This window comes from Podarcis vaucheri, assembly GCF_965113315.1.
Source record: "Podarcis vaucheri genome assembly, chromosome: 1".
Lineage (NCBI taxonomy): Eukaryota > Metazoa > Chordata > Lepidosauria > Squamata > Lacertidae > Podarcis > Podarcis vaucheri.
The window spans coordinates 80,480,913-80,496,559 of NC_138759.1; the positions used below are offsets into that span (position 1 = coordinate 80,480,913).

The window sequence follows — 15,647 nt, forward strand, 5'->3', positions numbered from 1 at the left end:
TAGCATTTTTCCCAGCAAGGTACTCTGGTAAAACCATCAAGATCACTTGTAGTAAACACTTATTCTCAAACTGATTATAGAAAAGTGACACATTATTTAAAAAGAGTCATGGCTGACTGGGGTCGCACTAGGTAACACTAGCTCAAACAGCATTGACTGGAAGCATAACCAGAAAGCAAGAATGAGCTTTTGGGCAGAACACAGAAATACTTAAGCATCTTCCAAACTTATCAGAAAGAATTGATGGAGTGGGAAGAAAATTTATGACAAATAACTTTAAAAATAAATGTATAGGGATTTCAGGGACCTATTCCTCTTGGAATGTCAAACCATAACAACTGTTGAAAACCAGCAGCTGAGGAATCGTGATGGACCTTCACAGTTGTATTTCAGACTTTATTGGGGTAGATCTCAATTCAATGGCTCTCAGGATCCAAACAAGGTTATCCAGTTCAAGTGTATTCCCCAGCTCCAACTGTAAACAGGAGCACCAATTTTCACCCTGAATGAGTTATCCATCAATTATAAGCTACAAAAAACCATACCCCGGGGGAAAGAAACCTGTGGTCCATGGGATGTTGCTGGGCTGCAACTCCAGTCATCCCTCACCACAGGCCCCACTGGCTGGGGCCATTGCGAGATAGAGGGTGACAGGTTCTCTAGCCTGCCATAGCAAGACAAGTCTAAGATGCCAGTCAAAGGGAAAAGATTATGCTGCCAGTGTAAAGAAACACTTACAAACTGACTTAATATGTGCTGTTTCTACACAAATGTCCAGTCGGTTATTAAAGAGCAAGGCATCAGACTTAGCTCCCTAGGACTACTTTACTTCCATACCTTCAATACACATGATGACCTATGCCTCAAATTGTAAAGAAGTCAAAATGCCTGTGCGGTTCAGCTGAGGACCAGCAAGTTGCTTTCTGCTGCAAAATTTGCCCTTATTTTAAAATAAAAGTGAAAGTTGAAAATGGAATATTTTGAAAATCTCATCTCTAACTCATCTTCTTCTTACTGCAGTGGTTAATCTATCCCGACTCTCTCATGACCACTGTGTCAGAAACCATTACTGAACTAAATATATCAAAAACATCTCCAGCACAGGGATAGAGGAAGGAACTGAAGACATTAATGAATATAGAGTGAATAAAGACTTCTCTTTTAAAAAAAAACAACAACCCTGTGATTGGATTCTTTTTTATAAACAGCTGAAATGTGTTATTCAGAAATCCATTAATAATTTCATTTAGATGACAAGGTACACTGGTTCAGCTCACACAATCAAATCCTGGCTTAATAAGACAGGATACACATGAGTTTCATAACCTTACACACAACCCTTCTGCTCCAGCTTTGTTTCTCCCTTCACATGAGCAGTGAAACAAATCAGGAAGATGCAGTGAACTGTAATTTAAAGTTGCCTTTCAAATTCTGGCCTGTCTGGAAACCATTAACCAAAGTTCCCACGTAACAAGAAACTATGGTTAACGACAGTGACCTGCTTTATTTCCTCATTTGTGTGAAGGGTGAGGTGGGAGCAAACAGGCTGCTTGCGAGTGCAAGCAGCTCATGTATATCCCAGCTTATTAAACCAGGATTTGATCAAGCAGATGTGGATTTTATGTTCAAAAGACATCACTTTTGGCCTTTTTTTCTTCTTTTTTTTTGGAGAACATTATCTTTTTTTGTAGAGCATTATCTTTAAGTAGGCTTATAAGTATTTTAAAGAGCAACCATTTTATGAATTAGAACATTTCCCCCACCAAGTCAAGATACACGAAGATCCAGAATTGAAATATTTAAAGCAACATTCTTTTCAAGGGCTTATGAAAAATAACCTCCTATGATTCTATGAGTTTCAACCAGAAATAAGTTCTCCTAATACCTGAAGCCACCACAATCTGACAGATTATTCAAACTCAATTTAATGTGTGTCTAAGCAGAAAGATCTCATCTAATAAAGCCAGAGTAAAGACAGCTACACAGAAACAAATCTCCAAGATTCTTAGAATCCCCTCCCCACGGGAATCTCAAAACTCTACAGTGGCCTGCTCTATATGCCACATTAAGCTATTGTTTAAAACGAACTGTGGTTTAATGTGAAAATGCATCTTACTGGCACATCCTACCCAGAAGTTCCTGGAGTGCTATCCCACTCCTGCCACATGACAGATAAAGTCAGTCAAAGTCTGGTTTATTGTGCCATCCAAACCTGGACTCAAATAAGATTTTTCGAAACAAGCCACAAGCAGTAACCTAAGTTTTCTTTGGTTTACAATTCACAGGATTGCATCCAACAAAGTTGCTCTGTAAACAGAAGGACTGTGTCTCTGTAAACAGAAGGACTGTGTCTCCCCCCCCCCAAGACAAATCTGTTCTGAGGAGTTGGTCTTGTTTCATCTATGGTGCAGTTGCTGCAGAGCATTCCAGAAGCTTCGAAGCTGTGTACACTTCTGAGCCAGGATGAAACGTTAAGTTCAGCAAGATGCTTTAGAGGTTGGCTATTAAAAGTGTTATTTATTATGCTGAAGACTGAGCTTGGTGCCAGAATAGTAAACAGAAATGGAACCCACCTAAATAAAAATTATATTGTGCGCTCAATAGTATATAGAAAAACAAGAAGAATGTGAATTATAACAAGAAAAGATTCCTACTACAAAATACAACAATAAATGGAGAACTCACATGTTCAATCTGCAAATCATATTACCTCAAGCAAATCACCTAATAAAAGCTAATCTGAGTGATAAAAGGCAGCAATCAATCATTAAATGATGATTGATCGTAATGGCTCTCCATGTTGTTAATGAGTGAGAAATCTAATCAGCACATGAATAGTAAGATGTGGGAACACTTATATAATGGTCTGGATAATTCAAAATTTTGGTAGCTGAATTTCTGTAGCTTTGGTTATAGGATTTAGCCTAAGGCATCACCTGGTGCAGACAATGGAGATTAAACAGAATATGAATGAATGAGTCTACTTGGCCAAACATTCTGGTCCCAAGGGAATATTTGAAGCACAATTCCCAACACATTGTTTTATTTGAAAGGTTTTTTAAAAAAGCAAGCATAATTTGAGAGCTCAGATCTACTATTAATACACACAAGGATTTATGTTTTCTAGATAGATAAAGCAAAGCAAGTTACCTAGTGTTCATTTTATGTGTTTGGAAACCTAAATATGGATCAAGAACCAAACTAGTTGCTAGGTCATCGTTCTCACACAGCTCCTTGGCAGACATTCCAGAGGAAGGCACGTAGCGACTTTGGCCCTCAAATCCCGAACCACCACTACCTGCATAAATCAAAAGAAATATTAGTATTAGCCAAAATAGACTACTGATTCTTCTGGATCTTCCCCATTTAAGAGGCAATCCCATGAAGGACAACAACATGAGAAACAGCTTTGAGACCAATGCGATTTGTCCTAATATAGAAGTTCAAAGTGGAGGCAGTGTAAGGTGGGAGAATAGGTCTCTGCTGTATGACTCCAATTGCATCCTGTTTTTTATTTATAGTCTGTTTTTTTTTTTAATTTATACATCACTCTGACCTTGGGGAATTTAGAGTTTTAAATGTAACAAACGAGGCCCCTAAACTTCAGTTTATACCAATTTATACCACATGAAACTATTTGGTGACATAATGATTAATTCAGCATCACTGAATGTTCATAAAGAGCCACCAAATAACACCAAAGTTATTTGGTGTCATTAGTACTATTAAATATATAACTAGCACTAAACAAATATATTCTAAACAAGATTGGCAGGGTGGCAGCAGTGATGCTATTCTAGAAAGAAACTAGTCCTCTATCTTATTTGTATTTGACTAAATGACCAGTAGTGCCTTTCAGATGAAGCCTACGTGTCATCCTAAATGCACCCACAAAACTTTTTGCAAGAGGTATATTGTATTTCATTTTATATTGGTCTTGCTTTGCACATTTCCAACTGAAGTGCACAATGTTTATTTAATCCTGAAAAGCTCAGGTTGGGAATATTATGGATTCCCTTTTGCATATGCAAAATAAATTATAGAAATTGCCATGTATGCATTTAATTGGTATCCAAAGTCAATATTTGGGTTTTCAAAAGTTTTGATCTGTTCTGGCAAAAACAGAGAAGGAAGAAGACATCAGAGACGTACATTTGGAGCTGGTGAAATGAGTTGTGGAAACTACATAACCTGCCAATCAGAGAGCTAACCATGTTTTCTGTTGGTTAGTGAATGTTGAGTAGATAAAGACTTCAAATATTTTGAAGACACAATTTCTCAAACTGGCCTTATACTTAGCACATGCTTGGTTGACTGTGACATGCAGAAATTGCTTTTGGGCAAATCTTTCTCTATTTTAATGATAAAGAGTCACATAGCTATCTCACTTCCCTTCTAACATTAAACAACAGTTGCTTAAAATTAAAATATAATGGAAGCGCAGTTGGAAGCATCAGTAGTATAGCCCTACTTAACATAGCAGAGTTGTTTCCAATTGTATGCCAGTAGTTGACTTGCAGAAAAAATAGAAAAACTGCTTATGCATTTGGTCAATGACCAGCATAATAAGGGAGCTGTGATCTCTTATGAGATTATGAATACTGTTCCGTGAAAGTGAAAAATCATGCATGTAGACCATGTGCATGAGCTCTGTCTTGCTTAAAATGTGACCAAGTTGTCAAAATTTATTAGCAGAGCCCCTTCCAGCTTCAGATTAGGCCTGAAACATGAGACACAGCATCCCACTTGCTGTCCAGCATGGAGAACAGATATTGAAGGATCCCTATCCCCTTTGTAAGGCTCTTGATTTCTAGGTTCTAAAAGTGCAAAAGGAAAAGCAGCCATGCTGTAGGCAGATGGGAGCAGGGAAGCACAGGTGACCACCCTCTGAATAAATATTTGTACCCCTGCTTTTTAAAAAAGTTAGAGCTGATAATTTCAGGCAGCCAAATTTTGTACCAACTTAAATTTGTAGTGGCACATGAAATACAAACACCTGCATAATAAGAATGAATTACAAAGGATCTTTCTGTCAGTACTGTATAAAGATTATCTTTCAACACCATATACACGTGCCTGAAGGTGGCAAACTTTTTTCTGTCATTAGTTGCATATGGCTATGCAATACCAAAAACCTTTTAGTAGTACAGTGTGTCTTGGGGCACAGTGGTCAACCTTTTCCTTACATATGATAGAGCAGGATCATCAGATTTTTAATCTCAATTTTATCATTTTTATTAATATCTAAGACATAAGTAAAAAGAAATTAAACTGAATAAACACAAGGTCCTTGCAACTATTTCCATGAACGCCAAGACCACAATCCATATCCTTGTGAAGTAATCTCCCACTGATTTCATAGCTGTAGACTGCAGCATAATCCCTTGTTTTTCTGGGACACAACATAAATGTGGAAAAATTGAGGTATGCACAATTTTTCTGATAATTCACATTTAATATAGAAGAATATTCACATTTTATTGGGACTTAAGATTTATTTCAGAAATAAGAATTATTCAACCACATTAATCTGTCATGCAATAAAGCAATTTGTTAACCAGAAACAATGTAAATGGGTACAGAGAAAACAATATACTCAACAAATACATTTATTACATTAAAAATGCACACCACAATATTCCATAAAGAAACCAGAAATTACAAATAATTAACTAGAGATCACTCCTATCACATTAGCATATACATACATCTGCTTGACCGTCTCTCAACGCCATTTTTGCCAGTCTTTGGATTTTCCTTTCCAGGGTGCTGCAATTTGGACTGGTTCTGATGGTGATCATTAGATAATCTGCTTCCATTTCTCCGGCCATTCACCACCATGTTCTTGGATTCTCCCAGCCACTTCATTCCCACAGGCAATTTGTCCCCGTTGCATTTAGTCCTTCTTCCAAAGGCTTTAAGAAGTTAATTGTAGTTCAGCTTCCTAGTAGAAACAGAATACACAATAGTCAAAAACTCTGCTGTGATGTATTTATTTATTTACTGCATATGTCTGATTGCCTATAACTGACATACTGTGGGCAATGCACAGAACATTAGGTATTTGGAGCATGTAGAGACTGCTAAACACTTAATAATACCACAGCAGTGTACAACATTAAAAGAAAAAGCAACAGAACATATACAGTTCTGAAAAAAATATACTCCACAAATACTGTCTGTGAATGAACTCATCTTTACAGGAACCCTAAATCCCTATTGGCTTAAAAGAAAACATGAGCTATTTGATCCCTATTGTACAGTGTACATACATACTTGTAAATTCAGCTCAAACTAGTCATTTTTCAACTACCACTACAATACATTTAAGTTGCCAGAGTTCTACAGTCGTAGCTTGATTCTCGAACGCCTTGCAACTTGAAGGTTTTGGCTTCTGAACACCACAAACCCAAAAGTGAGTGTTCCAGTTTGCAAACATTTTTGGGAAGTCGAATGTCCGATACGGCTTCTGCGGCTTCCGATTGAACTGAGAACCAAGGTACGACTGTATATTACAGTTGATGACCATTTCATGCAGGGGTTCCATTCCTGGCCTCGGAGTGCATAGAAGCATACCCTGCCTCGTTCTTCCCTGTTCCACCCTTTTAGTGATGTTTTCAGGTCATTTCCAGGTTTGGTGCACACGTGCAATTGTGCAACATTCAGATGTGTGTTCAGTCATTGCCTGTAATTCATTGTCCAATTACATTACTGACTGATATGGGATTTGCTGTACTAACTCATGGAAGGGTCAACCACAAAGCTTAGACTAAGTGTTTGGAACATACAATAACAAAGTACCTTTTACTACCAGAGTAAGTCTCAGCTTTTAAAATCCAGTCTTGTAAATTAAGTCCAGAAAAGTTAGCAGTCCTTTACGGAAGAAGGGGTTTTCCTTTCTCCATGACTAACATGTATAGCAGGTAGAGGAAGAACAGATTCCTCTGTCTTTTTCTCTACCAATTCACTGCATTTCCATGCAAGATGTGATGCATGCCTTCCTCCACAGCCACCACAGTATTCAGAAGGCTGGTGGAGACAACAGAGTGATCTGTCTCTCTACTATCAACCAGCTCATTCACCTACATGGAAATCCATGCATTTCCCTGCATGAAATTCCTTACTGTGTAAAAGCTACCAGGCAAAAGCCTATTTTAAATAACATGAAAGCAAAAGCTTTAATCGTGGTAACTCAATACACATAATTGCATTCATCTCTTTCAAATTACAAGCTGTTAACTACTTTTAGTCATTAAACTGACCACTGGTTTCACAATTGACAATAATACAGAGAGCAAGCAACTCAGTATTTTCCAGTTCCCAATGCTCACCTATATTCCATATGTTGATGAGAGTGTTAGGCCTTAACTCTTTCATTTTTCTACTGTGAGGATTAAAAGCAACTCGCATTTTACGAACATTTAAACTGTGTACATTTAGCTTTGTGCTTAGCAAAAAAAATGAAATAAATAAAAAAGGAGGAGGGAAGGGGGCAAGCATCCAGGAAAAAAGACTTTGGCAATCCCATCCATCATCGAACCCAATACATTTTGACCATATGCAATTTTGGCTATCCCTGGAATGTAACCGCAGTGTAAGTTCAGAGTCACCTGTATTATATCTTCTGGAATAGCTTTTTGCAGCACTGGTTCAGTATGAGAAATCATGACAAGAAACTGACTTGAAAAAGATGATTCATTGCAAGTATATATCTGCAGAAATGTAACTGCACTTCCCACTAATTACATTTTTGTTAAAAGAGAAAACAGTCTGAAACGCACACAGCAGCACTCTTAGTACTCAAACACTTATCCTTTTTGTAGGTTTGGTGAGGCACTCTGAAAGTAACAGGCAAAGGCAGTCCCTTTCAAGAGTGACTCCAGGCTGAATCTTGATTTGCTGCCTTTCACCAGCTGAGTTGTAGGGAGCCTTATTCCATTGCCTGAACAGAAGGAAAAGAAACATGCAATAGTCTGGTCTAATCCATTGTGGACCAGCTACCAAGAGATCCACTCCAAAGCAAAAAGTGAAGGCAAAGTTGGGAATGAGCTGAAGTCAGCAGCCACTGAATTCACTTAGAAAGCAGTCAGGAACATAAAGGAGTACGAAGCAGGATACAGGAGCAGTATACTGCAATGTCAGCAGAGGGGACTGGATGCAAGTACAAAGTTCAGGAAGAAAGTGTTGCAGGATTTGACAGGCCACCAAAGTAACCTATTGCTGTTCTGGAAGTACTCAGCAGTAGTCAGCATCAATGTTCTACTGGCAAAGCAGCTGTAAAGACATTGTGGAGCAGAGGTATCTGTATCTAGATCAGTAGTTGAATAATGGTTGATTGTTCTGGGGAAGGGCATCAAGTAAATGCTCAGGTTAACTGTTCTTTAGCATACCCACATACCGTAACTGCCTTCAGTCTGGACAAGATGCTTCTGGGTGGGCATGCAAGCCTGTCCATCAAAGGCTGTCAGTGGTCCCAAGCATTTAATGCAGCAACATTGCTGAAACTGTGGATGTGCTCTCAATGAATCCCTTTAATTGGAGACCACCAACAGCCCCATAGTAGAATGGGAAGTATATTAAATATTAAAACATGTTTAAAGTGATTTTTAACAGACATGAAAAACGTCCGTCATCTTGATGGTTAGGGGTGTTGAAGCTGTCTGAATGATGGATTGGCCGCAGTCTTATGGCAGTTTCTAGAACAACTGCCTAGCATTGGATGCTTGTCCTAGAATGAGAAGAAATGTTTCAGTTTTATGCAGAATTATTGTCTAGAAATGTGGATGTTGCTCATTCCTGAAGACACAAGAAAGCTGCACAATATTCTCCTGCCCCCCACTTTCCAGAGTACATGCACTGGACTCTTGTGTTGTATGCACCACTAAATGGGTTTTTTTTGGGGGGGGGATTTCAGAAACCGGGTTCGCGTCTCCGCTCCTCCACATGCAGCTGCTGGGTGACCTTGGGCCAGTCACACTTCTCTGAAGTCTCTCAGCCCCACTCACCTCACAGAGTGTTTGTTGTGGGGGAGGAAGGGAAAGGAGATTGTTAGCCGCTTTGAGACTCCTGAAAGAGTCCCAACTATTTTAAAAGGTCAAATTGATAGTGGGAGTCCACTGCTCTATGGGAGAGTATCTGCAAATTTGGGGGTGGTCCTTTCCTTTCCTCATCTAAAACTTATTACCTGCTTGGGTCACAGCAATCAATCAATCAATCAATCAATCAATAGCTAGCTAGCTAGCTGGAAAGATTTTTTTTTAAAAAAGAATGGGCAAGACCTCATAATCACATTCCATTTTAACTGATCTAGATATCACCTGCTTACGTACCAAACTATCAAGATGGAGGGATCAAAGTCCTGGAAGGCATGCTTCTTAAAAATTCTTAGGTTTCTTCACTTTGATAAAATGTACTGGGCCTGTTTCATTTCTCCACCCATTTCTTTCAATTCCCCACAGAATTCTTCCAATACCGATTTCAGATTGTCAAAGAACATGTAGGTATTCCAGCTTTGAGGTCTTCCAAACAGCTACATGTTCTAATGCACAAATCCAGACTATTATAATTAGAATTACTTACTAATATAGCAGTTTATCATTTTTATTATTCACTGGAGCCAACCATATCCCGATGGTTTGAGTGAACATAGAAGTATCAGTTAAAATAGCCATATCTTTATTGATATTAAAATTCCACTATTGAAGGTTATGGAAATTTTTAATTGTCTACACACCAACAGCTAATCAACTTTGTGTTTAAGAGAGTAGATAGTAGCTTACAAAATGATTTATAAGTTTAAAATAACTTTTCAGTTTGTCTACCACATATTATGGGATAATGGATTAGTACAGTGGTACCTTGGTTTAAGAACAGCTTAGTTTATGAACAACTTGGATTAAGAACGCTGCAAACCCGGAAGTAGGTGTTTTGGTTTGTGAACTTTGCCTTGGAAGTGGAACATGTTCCGCTTCCTGTTGAGTGTGTTCCATTTGTAAATTGAGTCCCACACTGCTATGGGAAAGCACACCTTAGTTTAAGAACGGACTTCTGGAACGGATTAAGTTCGTAAACCAAGGTACCACTGTATTCATATGTAATAAAGGAAATGCACAGAACTGAATCCACTATTCCTTATCCACCATGGGGTTCATTATTATTTGAAGTATTTAATCCCAAATGAAAGAAAACTTCTAAAAGTTGTTGAATAAAGTCTGTCAAGGCTATTCACTATGAGTATCTCAAAGGATCTAACAATCTAGGTAAGAGCAAAAAGCACCTGTAGCGGCTGGAGCGCCCCTCCCAGGGAGTAAACACTGCACTTTGGAAAACTGTGATTTGAATACTAAGTATCACAATATTTACATTATTTGCTAACTTTTTTAGTCTGATGTATTGTACCAAACACCAGTGGTTGCAAAATTGATGGGGACAGGCTATTAATAACAACCTATTTTAAAGGTTCATCAGAAGCAGAATAAATTGTTTAAACTAAAACATATACATCAGCCCAGGTATCCTAAGCCATCCAATAAATACAAACAAAAATGATCCTACCATTTTGTACAAAAAAAAAAAAAATGCTTCAGTACCACAGAGCACAGTCCTAGCACCAGAGTTGGTTTAGAATAGGATTCTGTACTCAATTGTAATCAAAACGTTTACAGCTTCTGTTCATCACAGTATTGCAGGTGCTTTCAAACTCTGCTAGTGACTCTATGTATTCAAACTGTACTAGGAATAAAAGGGAGGGGGCAAAGACTGGAAGTTCAACATGTAGCATTCATTTCAGGTCTAAGCTAAACGAAAGGAAAAGGGGGGGGGAGAGGAAAGGAAGCAGACTATAGGTCAAAGAGAGTATACATGGAAACAAGGATCTCATTAAAACAGGAACAAGTATTCCACTGATCCCTATAATCCAAGCGCGGACGTTATTTACCCATACGCAATTACTTTCAGTTGAATACCCATTCTGTCCTAATATCCTTTTTACTTAAAGCTGAATTGCTGTGGAAGTCTACCTTCAACTTCAGGAAGATAAAGAGTCACAAGATCTGTCCCTTTGACCAGCTTTTTTCACTTGAGGTTGCCAATGACTCGATATTAAGATGAAGTCAGTGCAATTTAATTACATTATCAATGGCTCAGAATCTTTATAAGAAGAAGACTTATAAATCTTGCTAGAAAAACTACTTACTACAACTGCAACTTGCATACATTTATTGTTGGAAGCAAGGGCCACTGATTTTAAATGCAATTAATTGCAGATAGCTCAATTCTATAAAATGCTGCACCAGTTTATTTCGTTTATGTCCAATCCTGTATGCGTACCCGTGTACTCCAGAAAATTACAGAGGTGACCTACATGAAGCAGAAAACAGCTCTTGACCCAGACCCAGGTCAGCCCAAAGTGATTAACCAAGATGTTTTCCACTTCAAATAGATCAATCCTGCAACTCGCCAGCAAAGTGATAGAGCTGACATGATGCACAAACTGATTGCACTAAACGTAAGGTTGTAACTAGGGTATTTTGCCAGAATCACATCAGCAATAGATACTGCACTTTTGCGCAATCCCATGGTATAACAGAGTAGTGCTCTGTCGATACATCACAATAACTGTTTCACACATTTATTTGATCAGAATAAAAAATATTAGAATCATGAAATAATATGGAGAATTTACAATTTAAACACCAAAATATCACCTACTGGCTAGAATTAAATTAATTTTTTAAAATGAATTAAATGAATTTTTATTTAATCCCTAAATTTAGTATCATCTAATTCTAGGACCTTAGACATTAATGATAATTCGTAAAGTTTAGTCATTTACTAAAGGTAGTTTGGAGGCTGTCCATTTTTGGCAAAAACAAACAAACTACAGGAGAAATGTTTGGTGTATTTTTTTCTGTTTTTATGTTATTAGGCTCACTTTGGACAGGTACCAAATACAACTACAACATAATAAGTTCGAAAACAGTACAGAATTAAAAAAAAACTGCACACGAAGTGACTTACAGAGATTCAAAAATGAGTTTAAGAAGGCTGTCCTAATCCCTGACATGCAACAGCATGGCTATGTGAAGTGGCACCAAAAACCACTGCATCCACAGCCCTGTTGCTTACATTAACCAGGGTGGAAGGTGTGGGAAGGGGAAACTGCCCCTATGCTCTGCCATCTCCCAGACTGGCACAGCAGAGGAGTTGGATTTAGCAATTCCACTACTGGCATTTGATGCTAGCAGGGATAGGCCCTGTGCCAGTCCTGCCCCTGGCCCTTTCTGTCTCTGAAATGCCCAATTTCAGGTGTTTCCTCTGGCTACCGCTGGAAGGGGTATTATCAGTGGTTGCTTATACCTACCCTTTGGGAAATTTGGGCACTCCTTGCCAGTTGCCAGCAGGGCTGCCCCAGTGACAGAACAGGGAAGGGCTGGGCAGAGTGGCAACTTTGCTCCATCCAAACCCTCTCCAGCACAGAAGATTGGGGTTTTGGAATGCTCTGCCAATTTGGTTTTGCTACTTTCTTTTAAGTTTTATTTAACTAATATCTCAAGAAATGTTATCTACATAGCCAAATCACACAGTTCAAGACTCATCCAACTCAAGAAAAAGCTTCTTAACTTCACTAATATGCAATAAAGCATTTAAGAATGCATCCTAGACAGGTTTTTACTTTAAGCGTACAAAGAAATGCCTCCTACATTTCCAATGAATTGGCATGAAAAATAAATGCAAAATATAACTTCTGTTATGATACACCATGAACAAACATTTGTCCACAACAATGGTGAATATACTGTGTTACTATATTATTTAAATGACTAAGGTAAGCAAGGGAAAGGAGTCAATACTGAGACCTAAAAAAATGCAAACAATATAGTAGTAGTCTGCCAAATTTATGGCAAGCTACTTCAATGCAATACTTTTCCAATTCTCCACAGCTCAAAAGGGTGTACACTTGTAATGGGTTCTAATGAAAGATATCACTGTATCTGTTTTGCAAGGGAAAGGAGTCAATACTGAGACCTAAAAAAATGCAAACAATATAGTAGTAGTCTGCCAAATTTATGGCAAGCTACTTCAACGCAATACTTTTCCAATTCTCCACAGCTCAAAAGGGTGTACACTTGTAATGGGTTCTAATGAAAGATATCACTGTATCTGTTTTGCAAGGGAAAGGAGTCAATACTGAGACCTAAAAAAATGCAAACAATATAGTAGTAGTCTGCCAAATTTATGGCAAGCTACTTCAACGCAATACTTTTCCAATTCTCCACAGCTCAAAAGGGTGTATACCTGTAATGGGTTCTAATGAAAGATATCACTGTATCTGTTTTGCATCCCTTCAACACAGCTCTCACAAAGAGCAGATGGTCTGAAATCTATCTTGGCTTCATCATTTCAGTAGGTGGAATTCATGTGATTGAATACTGACTGCTCTATTCAATTGCCTAGGCATAGAAACTAGGAGGTCAGAGAGGATTCTAGCCTAACCTCTCCCTAGTATTCTAGTTTTCTGTGTGTAGGGAATAATTCTACCATGTTGGACCCACCTACAGCCTTTAATAGCTGTTTGTAAGAAATAGTTCTGAGAACAATATATATAGGAGCGGTTTTCAAACCTACAGGGGCACTTTCTGTATTGACATCAGCAAGAAATCCCTGTGCATTGCAAATATTCAGCCTAATGGGCAACATCATTGCCTTGCATGAACTGATTGAAGAACACAGCCAGCAGTTCCATGCAGCTCTATACTGCAGGGCAACAGTGGTTGGGCAAGAGATTTATTAGGGAAGTCTGCTTGTGATCCCAATTAGCTTCTGAGAATGCTAAGATATCCATGAACAGAGTATAAAAATAATCAAACCACTCTACTCCCCATCACCTAGATCTCAGCATTTGCTTGTTCAAGCAAAAGGCAAGAACATAATTTCCCACCAATAACTCTATCAATTGCTTACCGATACTTCCTTCTGTTTCAAAACAACAATGTTCTATAAAACAAGCATTTTGGTGGAAAGAAAAAAGTGCTGTCTCAGGTGAGCAGGGCTGGGGAACCTGGGGCCCTGCAAATGTTCTTGGACTCCAATTCCTTAGCCTCAGCTAGCATGGTCAGTGGTCAAGGAAGATGATGGAAGTTGTAGTTCAGGAACATCTAGAGGGCTGCGTGTTCCATACCCCTGTAGGAGATTACTGATCATATTGTATTTAGAAGAAACTGGGTTCATTTTACATATGAAAAAAACTAATAAAACCATCAACAAAAAAATCGTGGAATTTCAGTCAATAATTCAGTCAATAATTAAAAGACACTCTTTTATATTCATTCTTCAGTGATCAGGTGTCTGTGGTGGAAAAGCCAAAACAAGTTTCCTAGTTTAATAAGCATTTCTGCACACAGCTTTGTTCGAATCTCATGAAAAGCGAAACTAGCCGGCAAATCCTGACAGCTGACAGGATTAGAACAAACTTCTTTTGCAGCTCAGCTGGATCAGGGAGGTAAGTATATTCTACTTTCCGACCCTTAGCTGAAACTACGGTGCCCCCTAGAGGTCGCCTCTCGCCTTCTTCAAAGGCCGGGAGCAATGCTCCTCCACTCAAGGCAGCCCTGCCCGATCCAGTCACATCTGCTTTCCGTGTTGGGCACCGCTCCGCAAGCCCAGCTCAAACGCTGGGAAAACGAGACACCCAGGATCAAGCTGCCTTTCCGCCACCTATCACAGAAATCCTGCGCCAGCTCCACCTCTCCGAAGATCCGCATCCCCTTAAACGCCAAAGCAGCGCAGGAGGAGGAGGAGGGATGCCAGCTGTCACAGCCAACCGGGAGATGGGTGTGTTGTGGGTCTCACAGCCACTGGTGGCCCAGCGCCGCTTTCTGCGGGTGCTTCTAAAACCTAAATAGCCTAAGTGGCCCGTCCGATCTTCGGGGGTGGCTCCCCTTCCCCTTCCAGACCCATAAAAGCGGTCCGAAGGCGCCCCGTGCGCAATACCATCTCGGGAAGCCAAGCAGAGGCCTAGGCCTGGATGGGGGAGTCACTTAGCAACCTCCATGAATATGACACTCTAGAGTTCAATGGAAATGCGGACGAAGCGGGCAGGTGTGCGATGAGCAGCGCCTGGTGCCAGATCCCCGCTAAGGGAGGGGGGGGATGCTCGGAGCACCTCGTCCTAGGCTGGACAGCTGCCCGACTGCTTCCCCAGGTGCGCTTGGTGGCCCTTCCCAAGTGCTGACACGATCCTCTCCGCCACCTCCAAGGAAAGGCTGCCTGGCTCTTCCTGCCGGCCCCGGCCATCCCTATCGCCTCCTTCGCCGCCCGCCCTCCCAGCCCCACCGTATTGTCCTCATCTATGGGCGCCGGAGGGGGGGGAGCGAAGCGCACGATGCCATCTCTTTATTTCATGCCCTTTAGAGAAACGAAGCCCCTCCCCACATTTCTGCCCCCGAAGACCCTCGTCTCCTCCGTCACGAGAAGCAGGTCCCCCCCCCCCACTTCGCCAACGGGTCGTTGCCCCACCTCGGGCCCTGCCCAGCCTGAGGGGGCCTCGCTTCCATCCCGCCCCCTCCCCGGAAGGAGTGGGGCCCTCGCCGCCGCCGTGCCAGTTCCAGGACACCCCCCCCCCAACACACAAACACACACACACACCT

General features: G+C 40.2%; 1 protein-coding gene and 1 long non-coding RNA gene across 5 annotated transcripts in view; one reads left to right on the plus strand and one right to left on the minus strand.

Annotated features, from left to right (window-relative positions):
• The window catches only part of LOC309514987, a 265,808-nt gene that overhangs the window by 152,381 nt on the left and 97,780 nt on the right, over window positions 1-15,647 (plus strand). The window lies entirely within an intron of this gene.
• KMT5B (lysine methyltransferase 5B) overlaps window positions 1-15,647 on the minus strand; it is a 33,917-nt gene that overhangs the window by 15,899 nt on the left and 2,371 nt on the right. For 2 of the 4 annotated variants that reach the window (XM_082192230.1, XM_082192229.1), the window contains exons 2-3: window positions 5,709-5,944; window positions 3,151-3,298 (exon numbers count right to left, since the gene is read on the minus strand). In XM_082192230.1, coding sequence (XP_082048356.1) covers window positions 3,151-3,298; window positions 5,709-5,868 — 308 coding nt within the window. In that variant the 5' untranslated portion in view covers window positions 5,869-5,944. Of the gene's footprint in view, window positions 1-3,150; window positions 3,299-5,708; window positions 5,945-7,331; window positions 7,563-15,516; window positions 15,627-15,647 lie in introns of those variants that run through there. The other 2 variants (XM_082192232.1, XM_082192231.1) reach the window with 2 other exon arrangements.